The sequence below is a fragment of the Fringilla coelebs genome (genome assembly GCF_963513975.1).
Source record: "Fringilla coelebs genome assembly, chromosome: 3".
In the NCBI taxonomy this organism is placed as follows: domain Eukaryota; kingdom Metazoa; phylum Chordata; class Aves; order Passeriformes; family Fringillidae; genus Fringilla; species Fringilla coelebs.
In genome coordinates, this window is record NC_140030.1 from 62,243,758 (window position 1) to 62,263,840 (window position 20,083).

The following is a 20,083-nucleotide window of genomic DNA, read 5'->3' on the forward strand; positions in this document are numbered from 1 at the left end:
GCAGCAGCCCATGGAATTTAGTTGGGAAATTACAAATGTCATGGGACTGATAATTAACAAAAAATCAGCTAGAGCAGTGAGTAAAAAATCAGTGCTAAGTGCACAGGGCTGCAGACTAATCGAGTGAGATTGCTGTAAGTTTCAGCCTGAAACAAGTCACCAGACCAGTGCCACTACAGTAGCATGGAAATGATGGGCCTCAGGAGGACTTAAAAGGTGACCTACAGCAACTCCTACCACAAAAACAGAGCAAGTCTCCATTTGCTCTTCTGGACACATCTCTATTGAACCAAAAGTAAACTTTGTGCTTTGGATTTCTGCCAGAGTCAAGCAGAGATCACCTTTCTGTTCCTTTTCTGTTCTGCATGAAACAGGGTCAGTACTATGCTGGTCAGATCTGATGTGGTTACATAAAGAACACCTTTGAGGGTGAATTCAGCAGCAGATGTAGCCATTACGTGCATCTGCAAAGAGCTGTGCTAAGACAGCCCCATCCTCTGCACATGTGAAACAGAGCATCCACGAGGGAAGCAGCAGAAAGGCCACAGTTTCACAAGTGTGCTTTCCACCTAAATCCACTCCTGAAGAATTCCCAACCCTGACTCTCAGCCTTAACTTCTCCTTTCACAAGATCAGTAGACTGGCACTCAGAACAGGGTTGTAATTTGCCTCAGGCAATAAATCAATAGAAGGAATATCATATCTTTAACATCAAATCTTAATGAATTTTCATAATGGCCTGGTAGAGTGCATGCTGTATTCCTGATATGCCCAAGTTGGGGGGCAGTCACCAACAGAATGATACTGGTCAAGCAGAGGTAGATTATTCCTAGATTTTTAAAATCTCTTTGGTTGAATCAAATTTTAATATGTGCACACAAATATGTCTTATTAAGATTTATTTTAAACAAGACCTTTTAATTACATATTGTCATAAATTACTAAATTACTACATAACACCACTTTGTCTATAGATGTCCAGTACCTAGATCCTCAAGAACTACTTAGTACTGACAAAATGTGTGTCTACATCTGCTTGTAGACAGTAAACTATTGCAATTAGCTTTTAAAAAATTATAAAGAAACATTTCTCTGAATCTTGTCTATTCCACTGCCCTGTTGTTTTCATTGTTCTTAGTGTAGCTTGATCTGGCAGTGTGTTTTCAAACTGCCAAATCTAATGTCTCTGAGCAAAGGACAGACTGTACCCACTGCCCTTTAATGGTAAAGACAAGCTGCCCACACTGCAGCCCCCTTTACACATCTCACCTCATGCTGTTGATGATAGCTGGAACCTTTACCTGGCAAGTGTCTCATCTTTTCCATCCATAACAGCTACCAGAGTTTCTTTTTTTTCTTTAAGGGGGGGAAAACCCAGAAAAGCATCTCCTCTAAAAGGAAAGAGGAAGCCAGAAATTTGGTAGTGTCTCGGTCCTGCCCCATGATGCTTCTTCCTGCCTGTGAATTTCCACCTGCCCCTTCTGCATATATAAGGCAGCACACGTGGTACGCACTGTTTAGTCGCCTGCCTCTGTCCAAAGGATTAGTAGCAGTGGGGAGTGATGCTGTTTCTCCTTTCCTCTGCAGTTCACGGGAGGTGAAGGAGCTCTGGCTAGATTCACTTCTTGGGTAAGTACCGCCTTTGAAAAAATCTGTGGCATCATGGTTGAAATCAGTGGAGAGCTTCAGATGCAGCTGCACAGAGATGTACAAAAAAGTACATGGGGGAGAGGTGCACCCACTAAGCATGGCTCATGGGCAGAGCTGACGGAGCTGCTCAGCCTCGGGCGTGCAGATTAATGACCATACATAGCTGTCATCACTTGCTCACTTTTTGCATGGATTAAAAATGGAAAGCTGCTTTTATTTTGTTTGAATCAGGAGGCAGATAGGGCAGCAGGGCTGCATGCCCTTCCGGAGAAGGGCTTTATAGTTTCCTTGTGTGGGAGATCTTGCTGGTTCAGGATCATACGCGATAGATTGGCTTGCAGAGGAGAAAGCCAAGAAGGGTGCAGTTTTACAAGACTCTTTGTCCATTCCCTGTTCAACAAACAGGCAAACAAAAGGACTGAAGGAAACCAGACTGTCCAGAGCTCCTCCAATCAAACTCCTAATGAAAGTGTTAAGCAGCTGTAATACTGTGAGTATCTTAATTATTTCAGCTCTGTCAACATAGTGACTTTGAAAAGCTCTGATTTCCAAACCATAGGATTCAGTTACTCACACAGTCTTTGTTTTTTTGCCTAGTCAAAGACTCTAAATGCTGGGAACATGGAGGGTCTGATTGAGTGTCAGACAGAGGTAAGTAGCCGTTACATTTTCCTGGATCCTTCTTGGGTACTGGTGGGAGAGACCTTAGCAAAGTAGGGGTGACTCCTCCAGTAGATGCTGGTTCACTACCCTCACCCAGGGGTGGGCAGAGCTCCTCAAAGGCAGCTCTGTGCCACACTGAGCAGAGGGAGCAGGGCATTTCTGTGGGCAGTCTGTGCATTCCACTGGCTTTGGTCAGGATTCTTGCAGGCTTCAAAGCCATTAAGGCTCCCCAGAGGAGTTTTGGAGGAAATTTCCAGTGCCGGGGAGGACACAAAAAAGGAGGCTGTGTCCGGCTATGGATTAAAAATGCAGCTTGAAAGAGTTCAGGGTTGTGACCTGCTGGCACAACTGGGGTGTCTGGCTGCAGAGTTTAACCCAGACCCCTTTACCAGGCAGCGAGGCAGTGTCAGTCCTGGGCTGAGGCACCTCTTTAGCAGGTGTTGAGCTGGTCTGGTTATTCCCCAGAGCCACCCCAGATTTCTAAGGAGCTGCAGCAACTTGCTGGTGGCTCTCGCTACTGTGGCAGCTCTGTAACCTGGCATACTTTTCGCAGGCTGATGCCAAGAAATGTCCCCTGTCAGTCCCAGCAGATACTGAAGACAGACTCTGCCTCTCCAACGGTGAGTTTCAAAAACAGAGGAACTGCCTTCTTATATAACGCTTGCAAGCTGGCACTTGTGCAAAACCACCCGAAACTGCCTGCTCCCCCTCCTGGAGAACAAGCCACAGTTCCCATCCAGGAGAGGGCTTAAGCCCTGGAGTGCCACTCATTTGCAAGTTACTTCTTTCCTATATGCTCAGTGGCAGAGGTGACAGTGCTGAGTGTCAGAGGTCTTGTATTCCCATTCCCTGGTCCTCAGAGTCAGGTTTCATTGTGTTCACTGGTAGCAATGGGAAGTGAATGTGTTTCTTTCTCACTTGAGCATCGCCTTTGAGGTGTGGCACTGCAAGTGAGTACTGAGTAGTGTACCAGATGTTGCACACCACAGCAAATAAACCCTCTTGGCAGCGGCAGGAGCACTTGTTTTTTCTCACCATGCAAAACCTCAGCAGCTGTAAACAACCCAGAGCAGACCATTAACAGGGCAGGGTCAGATTTGGAGCAGACAATCATATCAGACCAGTTTTCAGGTGTATCAGAAGCTAATATTTTAAATTACACTATAATGTTAGGTGACTTTCTCAAAATTTTTAACCCTTACTTACCAAGAGCTTATGCTAAATTGCAAAGAGAGGTCCTGAGAATTTCTCATCTGGGTAAGACAATTTCATTTTGGAGTAGAAGGCATGACATTTATTGCAAATTTGCAGAAGGCAAATCCTTTAGAAATCTTTCTCACAAAAGGTTCCTTCTCTCACTGTTCGTGAAAGGGGAAAAAAGGCGCACCCCACCCCAATACAACTATCCTCTTAAAATTCCTGGCCCTCCTCTTTATGAAGCAGATGCAAAACCCATGCTAAGAGATTTCTAACTGTGAAGCTAGTGAGCGCTTACTCTGATGCTCCCATCCTCTGGAGCAGGTATCCTGTTCCACTGGATGGGGGGCAAGCACCAGCTCTAGGAGCATTGTCATTAGAGCTGGCTGCAGAGCTGGCAGAGCTGGGGCCACATGTTCCTTTCAGGCTGTGAAAGAGGTCAAAAAGTAGGAGCCCCTACTTCTACTCTTGCCCTAAGGCAGGAGCACAACCAGACCATGTAGTGAAAATTGTTGTCATTGCCAGCTGCTGAAGCAGTATATCTGCCTCAGAGTTATCAGAGAAACTACTGCTATATCAAACATCTCTATAAATGTTCTGTACCTAGTATGTCCCCACTCTCTAAGAAGAAACAGTGACTAGAATATAAAAAAAAACCCAACCCAAAACAGGAAAGGTGGTGGCCTTAGGGGTACGGCCACAGTTTTACAGTTTAGGCAGTTGTTTCCCTAGTAACCACTTAGTTGTCTTTCAGTTTCCCCCAGTTTGGTTTGTTTCAACATACATCTCTGCACTGCACACAGATGAAAGACCACATAGTGCTCTGTTTTTTAGTTTTTTTAATTTTAACTTGATCTTTTGTTTCCCTTTTACTTGCAGCAGATGGAACAAAGAAAAGAAAGAAGGTGATATCGCAGTCATTTACTCTGAGACAAAGCCTTACCAAAAGAAATTCCTCAGGACAGCTAGACTTGGGTGCCAAAATCACTCTGTTTGGCCATCCTCTGGCACTTATCTGTGGGGAAGATGACACACTGCCCCAGCCAGTCCAGGTAAGGAGGTACCATTATAGTGGAACTGTTTACAAAGGCCTGAAGTGTCAGAACAAGGGGGAAATGGCTTCAAACTGACAGAAAGCAGGGTTAGATTGGACATTGGGAAGAAATTCTTAGCTGTGAGGGTAATGAGGTCACCCAGAGAAGCTGTGGCTGCTCCATCCGTAGAAGTGTTTGAGGCTAGATTGGGACTTGGAACAACTGGGTCTAGTGAAAGGCGTCCCTGCCTATGGCAGAGGGCTGGAATGAGATGATCTTTAAAGTCCATTTCAGCCCAAACCAATCTATGATTCTGTGATACCTCTGACTTAAGTGTGAGGCAGAATACTCACTACTTCTGCTGCATCATCCAGGAGATGATTCTGGTGTTTCCCAACACACATGCCCCTGATAAGCTCAGGGCCCTTCCCAGATGTAGAAAGAGTCAGGTCTGAAGGTTTTGTTCAGTTCACCCAGCTTTCACTAGAAGTAACTTGGAGTGAAGAGAACCCAGGACCAGGAATGAAAGATCCGTTTCTTAATATAATAATCTGTGATTTTAAATAAGTAATTTAAATAAATCTTTCAGTAGCATAAACTTTCAAGGGTTTCTGTATTTCCATGAAAAACAAGTGTTCAGCTATGGACTGTCACAAAAAAATACCTAAACAATAACTTCTGAATAAAAATGGTCTTGTAACAATTCTTCCACTGAATTGGCTTTCCCGATAGACATGCATTTGTTTCTACTAAGTAATCTTTGCCTGGCTTGTGGGAGAGGGGATGTGAACTGAGATTTAAGCCATCCCTTTCTTCCTTCTAAAAAAGTAAGCAAGGATGACTCATCAGTTCAAAAAGAAGGTGGATTAAGGGAAAATCAAGACTACTTCCCATGTAATGTACTTGGAGCAAGAACTAGATACTGACTAATCAGAGTACAGTGTACCTCCAGACAATTTTTCTTCTATTTCTAAAGAAATGTTCACCTGCTAACTTCCTTCATCCACGTAACCGTTCTTCCATTCCTGTCTGATTTTTCCCTGCAGGATATCCTAGCCATATTGTATATGAAAGGACCTTCTACTGAAGGGATATTCAGAAAAACTGCCAATGAGAAAGCACGAAAGGAGTTGAAGGAGGACCTAAACAAAGGCGGGAATGTTGATCTGAAAAGCAAATCTGTGCACCTGCTGGCAGTGGTTTTGAAGGTGAGTAATTCTGAGCTACACTAATATGCACAGGCCCAATCCAGTGCTCCAAGCTGATCTAGGTGGGACTCTTGGCTAAAGCCAGAACTAAGCCAGACTGAATTCTTCAAGCTTAGGAAAGTTTGGCCTTTTCTATCTGACTGTCAGTCCTACTTGTTGGGCTGCTGATTTCCTAAGGAAACTCACTTTGTCCTCTTGCTCATCAATGTCACAGGGAGCAATAGTGAGATTTGTGAGCGAAGGAAAAGCAACTGAAAGCGGGATCCTGTTACTACACAAGTGCAAGTGCACTTGTGCATTGTACTGCTCAGTCAGTGCTGATGGTCAGGTAGCTCAAGTCAACCTGCTAGAGCCCAGGTGATAGTAATACTCTCTCTGTGCTCAGAGATAGTGTCAAAACTTCATCTAAATCTCTTGGCCTTGCAGGACTTTCTCCGAAATATTCCCTCCAAACTCCTATCAGCTGATCTCTATGAGAAATGGATGCAAGCTCTAGAGAAGCCAAGCAAGCAAGAAAAAATTGAAGAATTGAAAGAGTAAGTTTTTCAACCAGGAAATTTTGCAACCAGCGCCAATGTAATGGAACAGCTGGTAGAGGCAAATAGTGTCTTTCGAAAGAGTCACACTTAAAAGCCTGTCATTTATATCAGCTTGCTATTGCTCCATGGGGTTTGGTTTAGAGGGCTCCAGCAGCAGCACTTCCTGAAGTTACGTCAGATTGCTTTATGAAACCACCAATGCAGGAACAGGGCAGAGGCTGCAGTGCCTCAGCTAACACAGTCACGGTGCTGTGGGACAGGCACTGACACGGAGCCTCCACATCTGCTGGGGGTGAGGTTGGGCACATGGAGACCACCACTGTGTTTTACTCTTCAGGAATAGCAGGTTGGGAGTGCTTTGCTGACTGGGAGTGCTTTGAAAGCTCCACAGCACAACCATAGACATTGGGAAGCCTCCAGTGACATCTCTTGGCATCATTCTATTCATTCCAGGACATGTGTTGTTCAGTGTTGCCTTTCAGTCAAGACCTTGTAATTCAAGGTCTCATAATTAACCCCAGACTCAGCTGCAGATGGGGATTTCTGAAAGATACAGAGAGCACACACATGCCCCTTTCTGGAGGAAGTGGTATTGCTCTAAGTTTAATTGAGATTTGCTCAAATCAAGAAGCAGAGGCCACTGCACCACCAACTAACGTGACATTTTGTTTGTGTTCACGCAGGGTGGCTGACAAGCTGCCGAGACCAAACCTCATCCTGCTCAAGCTCTTGCTCTCTCTGCTCCACCGCATCAGCCAAAATGCTGAGACCAACAGGATGGACTCCAGCAACCTGGCCATCTGCATTGGCCCAAATATGCTGAGCCCAGGCACGGAGAGCGCGCTCCCGCTGGAAGTGCAGAAGGAGATGAATGACAAGGTGCGCTGAACTCACCGAGCGGCCGCTCCCTTGGGGCAACTGAGAGCCACCCACAGGGATCCATCCCACTGCCATTGCAGCAGCTGAGCAGAACAGCACCCCTGGGCCTTGGGGGTGCTGAGCAAAAGCAGCAGCTGCCCTGCAGCCCCTAAAGTCACAGCCCAGACTTTGCATGTGGAGGGCAAGGGGCACCTGTGGCCATTGTCACCCCCGGGCCCTTGGGCAGCAAGGCCAAAGCTGTGGCTGATGGTGTTTTGTCTGTATTGGGGCAGATCCATTTGTCTGCAGCATCAGGCCTTGTCCCCCATGGTGGATTCACCCTTGGACTTTAAGCCAGGATTTTGGCAGAAGCCACCCTGCTCTGTGCTGCCCTTCCTACTAAGATAGCAGGCAGGGTGAGGAAAGAATCTTCAATCTGTCTTGACTGAAATGGGCTGTTTTCTGTGTGCAGGTGACCGTGCTGGTGGAGTTCCTCATAAACAACTGCTTGGAAATATTTGAGGGGGACATTGCCTTCCCTGCCTGTGCCTTGGCTGAGGAGTCACCAGAGCACACAGACAGCTCCACAGGTATGAGAAGGGACTGGGGATGTCACCAATTGGGGTTGCTGGGTGACATTATTGAATTTGATATGTGAATATATCTGTGGAAACACACAGAGTTCAAGATTGTTGAAGCCCTCTTCTGAAGTCTCTCGGTGTTGTTCTCTTTCATCCTCAGCTGGTCAGTGAAAACTAATGTCTGCTTTCTCCCCACAGAACAACTTTGTGCAGCTCATCAGAATGACTCTGCCTATGACAGCCCAGATCCTGAAGCAGAAGGCAGCCCCTGTACCCCTGAAATGGAGCAGGCCAAAGGGAGGAGTGCTACTGTGAGCAGAAAATGTCCAACAAATATCTCTGTCCCTTCCCTGACTAATTTCAGAAATGACATCAGCACAATGGACAGGAGGTACTCAGAGTCAGACCTGTCCTTCCAGAACTGCCTTGATGACACAATAAGGAAACAAAGGCTAAACAAAAGTGAGGACAATTTTCCAGTTCAGCAGAAACTGCTATGGATGGAGGCATTGGAGGAACGTCTTGCAGGCTTACCTTCACAATTATCAACTGATTCTCTACCCAAAACATCCTCCAGTTGCTCCCTGGAGAGCTCTGATGGCTCAGTTTTCACCAGCTCCCCTGTAGTTTCGCCCTCTAGTCCCAAAAAAACCTTTTTAAATAGGCCTCAGTCCTTTTCCACCAAGGCCACCGAAGACGGCAGTACACCTAGCAGAGAGATCAAAAAACATTCCATGTCATTCTCTTTTGCAAACCGCAGGAAAACACTAATAAAAACCCAGAGCTGGGGGCCTGGAAAACCCATGTTTTTTCAGAGGGACAGTTTCACAAAGAAAGAAGATCAGTTCTCCTGTAGAATTGTCCAGGAGGGCAGCTGTAATGATGACAAACAATTGCCTGTGGAGTATCAGCAAAGGCCCCGTCTCAGGTCTGTTGATGAAGTGTTCAGAGAGGTAGACCAGAAAAACCCTAGAAGACCACCCTCTTATGAAGAGGCTGTTAAAAACTGCCTGGCTGCTAAAGCTCCCTCCCAAAATCTGACGGTTCAGACTCTGAGATTAGCGGCGTCAAACCAGGATGTTTTGCCGCCTTATCCATGCAGCCGCAGTGCGCAGGACACAGCATATATGGATCTGAGGGATCTACGCAGTGCCAGAGTTTCTGCAACAAAGGATTCTGACATGGAAACTGAAACCTTCAGCATCACTGTAGGAGTAAACTCCCGTGTGAATTTACCCGTGACCCCAGGCGTCTACCGGATGAGAGCCATGTCTGAGTCCTGTCAAAAGAACAAACTCGAATATGTGGCTCGGAGGTGCAGCCAGCCGGTTTTTGAGGTAGAGCAGATCCAGTATGCTAAGGAGTCCTACGTTTAAAAAGCCTGTCCTTCCTCTTTGTACTGTACAAAGTAAATATTGTAAAAACAGATATCTTGCTAATCATTTGTAGGATTTTACTTTCAAGAGACAAAGAATAAGCTAGCTCTACATGAACTTTTTTTCAGAAGTGTCAGTCAGCTTGACATGTCATATCCTTTCACCAAAAGAGTTGTTGCTGGTGAAGACCTGTGTATCATATGTAAAAATGTAAGTTAGTATGCTGTACATAACCTGTTGTGTGGGAAGAGTAGTTAGCAGATGATAAACAGTGTTGTATTTGTTTTCCTCAAATGACAAGGTTGGCAGGTCCAAAACCTGTCTCACCTTCTTCTTGTTTTCTGTATGGTCACAGACCCTGTACCATTTTTCATGTGTGTATGTGTGCCAGGCTGATGCAGTGCTTTGCTGATTTTTTGCATTAAATGTGGGCTGGCAGTTACCTTAATGGGGGAAGAGCTATTCTGTCATCTAGATCACTTCAGCACTCCTCCATAAATCCCCTGTACCTGCTGCAATTCCATCTTCCTGCTTGCTGGTGATAAGAATGATCTGACCACTATGCAGCATAGTGTTGTACACTGAGCTTGAGGTTAGAGCCCTATGAGGTCATTATGGGAGAGTATGAAGTTACCCTCATGTGTCCTGAGGTGCTTTTAGACTAAATAAACTGGACAGGCAAAGAAAGGAAAAGCAAGAAAGAAAGCAAGAAAGAAAAAAGAAAAAACAAACAAAAACTCCTACAAGGAAATATTCTGGATTCCAGCTTTAAATAGTTATAGTTAATTGGGAAAAAAAAAAGACAAAAAAGAAAATAGTAAGTGGTGTCCTTATAAACTTGTAAAAATGACTGGAAGTGCAATGTGCTTTTATGGGTCAGCATAACCTTAAACCAGAAGCAGGGAGATATTTTTCTCCTGTGTAACTTCACTACAATAAAACATTTTTCTGCATGAATGCTTAAGTGTCCGTTGTCTGATTTTAAAATATCCAGGCCCTACTTGTACTGTACCTACTTTTCTGCAGGTATTGCAGGTCTGCTTGAATGATGTAGCAGGAAGCTACATAGTTAGTAGCAGGAAGCAAGGTAAATGACCAGCAGTATCACTGCTATTGTTGTAAGAGGCTGCAAGCTACAAATCCCTCTCTGACAGGAAAACAACTTATACTACCATGTAACAGCAGCTAATCTGCAAAGAGGTGTTGCTGCTCCAAAAGTGAAACCCATTAAAAACAGCACGCCATCTTTTCAGGGATTATGTTTTCCAGGTGTAGCTGTTCCCAGGACACAGAGAAGAAGGAAGGTGCTGCCTGACCTGATAGAAGAAATTATAAGGACCATATTGGTAGGCTGCAACTAGAGAAAACATCACTTCTCTCAGCCACCCGAACAGTAGCACTCTGCTTCCAAGTAAGCTGAATGAGAGGGCTCTGATGCAAAAGGTGTTTACCTTTTTCTAGAATCTGCATCTCCTGGATCACAGAACAAGTGAGGCTGAGATCCTCCTGTCCAATCCTACTGCCCAAGCAGGGTCAGATAAAAGAGGTTGCCCAGGATTGTGTCCAGACAGTTTTTGAATATTTCCACAGATGGAGCCTCTGCAACATCTCTGGGCAATCTATTCCTGTGTTTGACCAGACTCACAGAGAAAAAGTGTCTCCTTGAATTCAGATGGAATTTGATTGTATTTCAATTTGTGCCTATTGCCTCTTGTTCTGTGTTAAGTGGAATTATATTTTTCTTGTGTAAAAAACAGAGGCATCTTACCCATGTGGCACAAAAAGTATGAAGAGATAGTCCATGTGCAGTGAAAAGGCTCAGAAGCCACAGAAAACACAAGCCTTGAAATGTAATCAAAACCCAATACAACTCCTTCTTTGTTAAGTGACTCGTTCTTTTTTGACTTTGAGAAGACTAAGTCTCCCAAGATAATTCCTGCACTGTAAGCACACCAGAAAACCCAGGGTGAATAAGCATGATCACTTCACCAGAGATGAGGAAAGTCTCTAGGTCTAAGATGTCCTAAGGCATTTATGACAATCCCACTCAGAAAGTTTACCTGGGCTTAAATATTCAGTATAGATAAGTCTAAATCTTACAGCTCCTGGATAAGAAGGACCATTTTGAAAAGATCACCTTCAATTGGTGGAGGAAAAAGAAGAGAGAGAAGCTCCACAAATTGTAAACAAAAAAAGGGCTAAGGTAAAGGAGTTGTATAGAGTGGCCTAGTCCTCCTCATCCTGCTCTTGCATTTCTTGAAGTCCAGGGAACACCATGATTAAAGAAAATCTGAATGCAAACAGACCCCAAAAGATACTTCCCCTCCTCACTGACAGATAACTTTTGACTTCCTTCATCCCTTCAGACTTGACTGTTTAGTCAGCATTATCTTCATGTCATGTCTTTCCACAGAAGTGATTTTTCTTCTATACAGGCAGATAAGAGACCTCAAAAGACTAGAATGACGCAGGAAGTGGAGAACTTTGCTTTAGCACTTACTTATCTGCCTTTGGTTCAGAAAACCATTTCATCATGCCATCAGTCCACCCTACCACATCCCAGGATCCAGACCAACTATCCGTGACTCCAAGAGTAAGGTTTTTAACTCCTATATCCAACAAGTGGATTATCTGATTTACAAGTGCCATGCCAAAGCTGCCTTTGACTCCTCAGCCAGGAGGATCAAACAGCTATTTACAACTGGGTCAACTGGAGATGGATTTTCATAGAAGAGTTGAATGATGACAACCAGCCTCCCACTCTTCACAAATTTCTCCATCATCAGTATTGCACCACTTGCTTCACACACAGAATTTTCCAATTAAATTTCATTAGGACACTCAAAATGTGAATTTGGGGGTAGGACTATAAGAGGGAAAAAACCAATATTAAAGCAGGAAATCCAAGCCATTGCCTTGTAAGGCAATGCTGGTATTAAGGCCGGTGATGCAGCTTGAATTCAGTTCCTTATGTTTGTATCCTGCTGTTGTCTTCAAACACACGGTGCACTCTGTTCTTCCCCATAGGAACCTGCAGTAGGTAAGGAAAAAATGTTGTCCAGCAAAGGAGAAAATTTTTTTCTGGCATTCCCCAGTACAGTTTGCCTAGCTGACATCTAGGTTCTGGACATATATCTATGTCTCATTTGCTAGGATTTGAAAGAAGAAACAGAGGACCAAAGGAGTTCTTCCTCATGGAGTACCTCTTTCCATGTTGTGCACCAGGAATTTGCAAATTTGTTCCCTGCCACTTGAATTAGGATGGCAACTTAACAGAAAAGGGATGATGGTATCAACCCTATGTCCAAACATTGGTGAAGATTGAGAGAAACATCATGCCTGCAGGTTTCACAAACATTCAGACTGCAGGAATTCAAATACTCAGGTGCAGAATGCAAATGTAGACACATACATTAATTTATCTGTATGCAAAGCTTATATTTATATAAGCTTGTGCTTTATCTTCTGCACAGTCTGCAGAAAATGAGTCTCTGGATTCTAGGGACTGAATTAAGTGCAGGTAGAACAGAGTTGTCTGAAATAATGTGTCCCTTCAAGTCATTTGGATATCTTAGGACCATAGGAATTTCCTAAGGCATCAAGAGTGGATACAATTCCTGATACTTAGGTTGTAAAATCCTTTCCCAAAGTCTTCTCTGTCTGTGATGTAAGCTTAGACTCCCACCTCACATATACATTAAACATTTAGATACCTTGAATGTAGGTCTCTATAACCTAGGGCTGACATTTTTACTGCCACCAGAGAAATAGTAACATATGGGATTTTAGGCACCATTCTAAGCCTTCAAAAGAAGCCTTCTTGAACTTAGGCTCTCATGCTTACCCCCCACCCCAGAGTTTGGTGCTTTCTGCTCTATCCCACCATAGAAAACTCTGACTCAGACCTTTATCTTTTCCATCCCTACCCCTTATCTCTGCCTTTTTTTCATTCTCCATTCCCAGCCTACATTCCTGACCTCATCCAGCTATTTCTCTTTTAATTGAACAAGCCCCAACCTTTGACTTGCTCTCAAAGTCCCAATTTCATTTCCTCTCCATCCCTTGACCCACTCTACTCAGTCAGCCAGTTTCTGTTTATCCCTTCCAATACTCCCACATTTTCCTGTCTTACCTGCACTGGTTGTTATTGCAATAAGTCCCATCAAAACTCATCTAGCCTCAGTCCCACCCACATGCTCCGCCTTGTTTTAGTCTCTGTAAATACAGAGAATCAGAATGAGAGAAGGAAATTCCCAGGAAGCTACAAGAAAAAAAAATACAGAATTCATCAAGTCTGGTGATGACCACAGCTGTAACCATGGAAAGCCTCAGGATCAATCTTCCATGGCCAGAGGTCCTTGAATTTTTGGGATTCCAGCAAGCGGTCTGCACATCTCTTGTCGTATGAAAATACGGGCTGTCAGCTATGATGGAAGGACATTTCAAACTAGGTTAAGGTGAAATAATGGGTCAAAATAAGCCATTGCCCCTCTGCTTCATTAAAGCAATGCACCAACTATAATGTAAGGGATATTTTCAGTAATCTGCTCATGTTCTCTGAGAAGAGGCATTGTCAGTAATTTTTTTCTGCCTCTGCAAGCAAGGTCTTGGGGGAGAAGCCTTCTCAGCTGTCTGACCTCTTCTCAGAGCTATTATCTGAAGGGCACTTATTTCTGGGAACTGTGAAAACTAAACAGATAACAAATTCACACCTGAGGAAGAACAACTTCTAGCTACTTAGCAATGATGCACAAGCTAATTGTTACTGCCATGGTCACTTTCTGTGATAGCTGCCTTAACATAACCCAAGAACCAGTGGTTCTGTTCCGAACACAGTCACAGAACAGAAACACTGCTCTACATAACATCTTTCTTCTGTCTCTTCTTCCCATGATTACTACCTGTGTACCCCAGGCACAAGATGCCACACTGATGTAATGTTTGCTGGTACCAACCCATGGCAAAAATATTAGTGGACAGAATTACACCGACCTTGTTGCCCTTGTTTGTATTTCATATTTACCTCTTTACAACATGGACAGCTGGCTTTTCCTTTTGTGTGTGCACATTTGGCTCCTCAGAGTTTCTGGATACACTGTATCCAGTTTGATGAAATAGGATTTGAAATATTCTTTTTTGGGCATCATGTAACTGATGGACAAGACTGCATACCCTGCATTGACAGGTAGCATCAGGGAATGTAGAGCATCCTGTTGATCACCCAGAACTCTGTTGCTTTTGAAACTGAACCACTCCGTAGGATGTGACTGTGGTCCACAATTCTGACACTTATAATAAAGCCAAGAGCTTTGGAATTTGGTTTTTTCTTTTTTTGTGAGGGATTGTATCTCGTCAGCCAACTAGATCTCTAATTTCTTCTAACACTATAGCCAAAATGGATAGTTTGGGGATTCTGCTTGGGTTATGTATACTTTAATGTTAAAAAGCTAATACTGATGTTAAAAGCTAATAATAAAATTACTGCTTCATGGCTCAGTTCCATATTGTAGGGAGTTCCATACAGAGAGTTTTTATGTATGGTTCCTCTTGTAATATTGCTATCAAATGTCTCCAATCACAGCATGAAGAAGTATCACAGCTGATAAAACCCCCATCTGCATTGTTTTTTATCTGGGAATAGGAGTTCTTATTTCTGTACTGACTGTTCTGGTTTCGGTGCTGATACATCACAGGAGACCAGGTGGTTTGCTGCAGCACCACACCAGGTTATTCCATAAACGTCAAGTGACAATTTCAGCTTCCCATCATACCCAGGCAGGTGTCTTAACCTGAGAAGAGAATATTACTTTTTATTACTGTGAGGCCACTTGGCTATCACAGGGGTGAACTCTGAACAAACAAGAACATGATGCTACTCTGGTAGCAATGTGGCAGACCACAGTTAGTGTGGCTATCGTGTATTTCCAGGAGGACAACTTCTGACTACAGGAAAAGGAAACCCACCTTTGGTAGGCTTTCTGGTTACATTTTCTCTGAATTTTGTTAGCAGTCAGTCCTTATCACATGTGTCATCAGAACAGAGTGAAAACTTCAGAGGATCTTCTGAAAGCTAAAAATTCAGAAGAGAAAGCAATTTTAAAATAAAAAAATCTGACAATGATAGAGAAAAAGATCCATGGGAAAAGGGCAACCACTGTTGGAGAAGTGATGGAATCCTCATATGGACAGCTGACTATCATATAGGTAGCTGTTTGCAAGTCTCTGTGGATGCTAGGTAAAAAGTTGCTTTATCTGTCTCTCTGTTATTCAGAAATGCTAATTATCTTGTAATATTTTTTCTATAAATACATTGCTTTTATTGTTTTAATCAGTCTTTACCATTCACTGTGATAAATACAACAATTTAAATCTCACTTCTGAGTGAAACCCATTCCAAGTTCTACATGTTCTTCTACAAAGGGAGAGGAAAACAGATTATTTTCTGTTTCTAACCTGAGGCGGCAGCACAAAAGTCTGAACAAATGGTTCACAAATTTGAAACACGGCAGACTCCGTTGAGCTCTGCTTCCTCTGCTAGGTAATATGAAAAGGTTTCTATGAAGGGTTTCACACTTTCTAAACAAAACATGCTCTTCAGCCAACAAGTCTATTTACAGAACTGATCCAACGGCTGCTCAATACTCTTCCTTCCTACAACCCACAAACCTCCCACCAACTTCCTTGACAAATGCAACAGTTCATGTTCAAGCCCTGCACCTTCAGTATCCCACAGGTTACGCTGAAAACTATAAAACTGTATTGAAAAAAAATTAGAGCCAAATCCAAGCAGTTTCCAAGTCAGGTGATCAGAGAAGTTGCTCTTACAACACAGATTAGGGATTTTTCTGTTTTTTCACATGCTTGCTGCACAGTCTTGGGCCATGCAAGTCTCTCCACCATAAAGATTTAGCAAGTGCACCTGTGCAGCTGTGTCTGTGATTCACCTGCCAGATTTCTTCAGCACAACTGGTGACCAGGTGAGAAAGCAACCACAGTAACATTTAACAACTTTGCAGGGCTGCATTCTGAGGCATACACAATGTTACACGATACAATACAGAGAGGCACACCCATCTTGTGAGCTACAGACACCAGATGACATGGCATTTGAGAAGTCTTTGGGTGTGAGAAAGAGCAGAGCAGCAACTATTTCTCCACAGGTCATCAGGAGGATGATTTTGAGATAAAGACCAAAGACTTGTAGTTACGAAGTTCAACATCTGGATCTGCTTTTTCCAAAAGGCCTCCTACCCAGTGCAGTTTTCGGACTGTGCAGTTTATCTCAAATTAAGCATGGGCCAATACTGATTGGCGTCCCAGAGATGTTTTAAAGGGCAACTTATATCAAGATGAAAAACCACCAAGACTACAGTGAAGGAGCCACAGAAGCAGATATGTCTTGTTTCTTACTCTGCAAGTTTAGTGCAGTTGTACCATTGCCCTCAATATAGGGAGGTGCAAAATAAGGAGGCAGAGCTTCCTGAGGTGAAAACATGGAGCAGGAGAGCCCTGTTCAAGGCAGGAAGAGGAAAGAAGAGGTTGGAGCAGGATACCAGCACACAGTCTATTTGAGCTTAAATAGGAAGGTCACCAACAATTGATTTTCCATTTGAGAGTCTAATGAATGATAGTTTAAAATTCAGTGTGCTCCCCTCTCTAAGGTACTTTATTACCCTTTCATAATTTTTTCTAGTCACTCTCTCTGAAAGCACGTGGTGGCAAAAGGCAAGAATGCAGCCCCAAGAGCAGGCACACTGAAAAGCAAAGCTTGTGGGGAATATGAAGGAAAGGCAACCTAGGAAAAATGGTGCTGAGAGGCAGAGGGTGAAGTTTAGGGGGAAACACTATTGTAAATTTTAGCTGGAAACCATGATTAATAAGTTCTGGTTTTTCACTAGTGTTGGAGAAATTAAGGTCTTGAGAACCGAAACTTTCCAGTCCTGCCCAACCCCACAAACTCAGAACTGGAGTCAAGAGGAAGCTGTTGCTACACAGAAAAGGAAACTTAATAATTTGGGTTGAAAATATGAATGATAGGATCTCCTTTCTTTTCTATTAATGTTTATGTATCATTATTAACAACCCTCATTAAAAAAATATTGATGTCACCAGCAGAACTCAAGTTTAGCTCCAGAATTTATTTTCCCTTCTGTGTATTTCACCTGTCAAACTCCCAGGTTGGCACATTATAATTTTTTAAAGCTGAGTATTTCCCTGTTGGGACCAGGTCTATCTATTTCTGGTGTACTGAGCCCAGCACCCCTGAACAGCAGCAAACACACCATCAGTAGGATGGCAGACACGAGTGCTACAATACAGACACAGAATGCGCTAATTCTCTCTGATCCCATCTCTGCAGCAAGTTGAAACAGGTCTCAGGGCACTTCTATTAATTGTTCTCTCACAGCATCAGGACAAATAGTACATACACACCCCACTTGGGCTCTGTGATTTTTTCATCTTTGCAGTCACACTGATGGCTCTCCATGTATGTGCTCTTTGTATTTCCATCAGATATCTCAGGGCATTAATTAGCAGTAGCATGATGATTTGTGGGATTTTCAAGGCTATTTCAAGCATCTCCATCCCTGGAGATTTTCAAAAGCTGGCAGGAGAAGGCCCTGACCAATCTGATATATCTTTGAATTTGTCCTGGCTTAGGCCAAGAGGGTTACACTCCAGAGACCTTTTCAGTCTAGATGGCTCTGTGATTTTTGATGTCTACTTGAAAGCAATGGCATTTTGGCCTCAATTAGAGTTGCTTCCAAGACTGGGAGATCCACGTCTTTAACTGCAGGCTCAAGGGGGTAAGACTCACAGATTAAAGTTCCATTCCAGGACCACGGAGAACCAAATCTAACCCAAATTTCATATAATTACACAGTTTTACACCAGGGAAGCATTCCTGTGATTTTATAAGCAGCCATGGTCCTCCTCCAGACAGAAGACAATGCTCTAGCAAGGCATTATGCCCCTCCCTGTCCTTTTTGACAATTAAGCATTATGCCTAGATCCATAAACCTCCTTCCTTTCTTAATTATGAAATGCTGCAGGAAGCTAAGGTGGTGGAAACTGGACTCAGCTAGTCTGCTCAGCATTGTATTGTGTAAGGAATTGTGGCAGAAGTTCTCACAATCTAGCAACATCCAAGCTAGGGGTCCAGGAAGACCCAGGCTCAGCACTGCAGATCCCTCATATCGTAATTCAAGGTGTCATTCACTAGTTACAGATGCATCCCAAATGCTGCGGGAAATAGTGGGTGTACATCTTCTGTTACTAACACTGACACCTTCACATTTGCTTTGCTGTGAATAAACTTGTTTCACATCCAAAAAAAGAAAGCCAAGGGCATGCCATAAGGCATGGTAGAATGCCAGGAAATTCTTATGAAAACAAACAAAAAACCAAGTATGTTCACGGCCTGTTAACAGACCCACAGCAAACCTGGAAGGAGACAAAGCCCTTGTTCTGCAGCTTTCAAGTCAGCTGAAGGCACTTCAAAAGACCTTTCTTAGCTGCCATATGGGAGATGGGCTGATTCATTCCTTGCTCGCTAGGCCCATTTCCCAAGCAGTACCTCTGGCACTGTGATTGTGCAGGTCCAAAGAATATATGAAAAAGCCATTGGTACTGTAAGATCTAGAAAGCAACAAATGGCAGGAATCTGATTACAATCAGTGTGGTTTTGGATCCTGCTCCACTCAGTCTTGTGATGACACAAAGTGTTCCAGAACTCACCAGGTATTTTTAGAAAAAAAAACCAACCAAAAACCAAACCAAACCAAACAAAAAAACCAACCCCCCCCAAACCCCCCCAAAAGCCACACCAAAAAACCAAACCAAACAAAACAAAACCAACCAAACCAATCCCAAAGAACAAAAAACAAAACAAAACGAACTCCAAACAAACCCCAAAAAAACAAACAACCAAAAAAAAACCACCAAAAAAGAGGGCAAAGGAGAAAAGGTGCCTTTTTTTATTCTGGGAATGGCTTTGTCACTTATAAGCCTGCAGAGACCTTTGCACTGAACTGGTAACTCAGGAGGTAGCAGTGTTTCACAGAGATAAAGAGGACAGTTGCTGCCATTCAACCAGTGAACATATCAGGTGAATGAGAAATTCTCCCAAAAAGTGAGACACCAGCTGGGGCCAGCGTAACAAAATGAACTTGTGATGCAACACCTTAATCTTCACAAGATTTGTGGTCAATAAGGAATAGGCAACTCCTCAGGAATCCTTGCTTCAGTGGTTACAGGCTGTTTTCTTGTTGTCTTCCTATCCAGTCCATTCCAGCCAAATTTCCAGGCTTATTCAGCAAGCATGCTTTAGGCTGACATTTTTTAGGCTATGCTGCAGCTGTTTTTCACATGAAGAGAAACACTAGATCCGTAACAATCCTGGAAAGGTCTACCCAGATTTCAAGTCCTCAGTCTAAAAGCAGTGTAGCCAACTATACAGCCAAACTTAAATTTTCAGAAAATATGAGTCAGGTCTCCAAAATCAAAGGATTGTATTGGTTCAGGTCAAATTTAAGGACCATAGTGCTCTGACTTGGCTGGACTGAGAACCCATTCATTAACTTTGCTTGCCCAGACACAAGCAAATATTGAAGTACTGCCTCGATAGGGTTTTTTATTTGTTTGTTCGTTGTTTCTTGAGGGTCTTTTCGTTTTGTTTGTTTGGTTTTTAGTTCAGGGTGGGTTTCTCAAACTTGTTTTTCAAATAGTTTCTCCTGCTGCACAGCTTTCCCCATGCTTTTGAGGCCTACTGTGAAGTACTCGGGGCTGCAATGGAGCACAGGTGTCTGCAGCATTAACATAACTGAGCTGAAGAATTATATTTAAACCAAAGGTTTCAGAAACAAAGGGCATGGGCCTTTGGTCAGAAACAAAGGGCTATTTTATATGCTAAGTCTTGCTAAAAGAATTAAGGCATATCCCTACCCACACAGGTTTAAAAAAAAAGGCTATCAGTGT

The 20,083-nt window shown here is 43.3% G+C and overlaps 1 protein-coding gene across 1 annotated transcript; it reads left to right on the plus strand.

Moving 5' to 3' along the window:
- The first annotated feature begins 1,587 nt into the window (after positions 1-1,587).
- TAGAP (T cell activation RhoGTPase activating protein) lies at positions 1,588-9,999 on the plus strand. The gene is made up of 10 exons (XM_084201601.1): positions 1,588-1,629; positions 2,056-2,140; positions 2,248-2,301; positions 2,867-2,933; positions 4,390-4,562; positions 5,591-5,752; positions 6,179-6,288; positions 6,975-7,170; positions 7,622-7,739; positions 7,929-9,999. The coding sequence occupies exons 2-10, from the start codon at positions 2,114-2,116 to the stop codon at positions 9,104-9,106; spliced, it is 2,085 nt and encodes a 694-aa protein (XP_084057727.1). The 5' UTR covers positions 1,588-1,629; positions 2,056-2,113; the 3' UTR covers positions 9,107-9,999.
- The last annotated feature ends 10,084 nt before the right edge of the window (positions 10,000-20,083 follow it).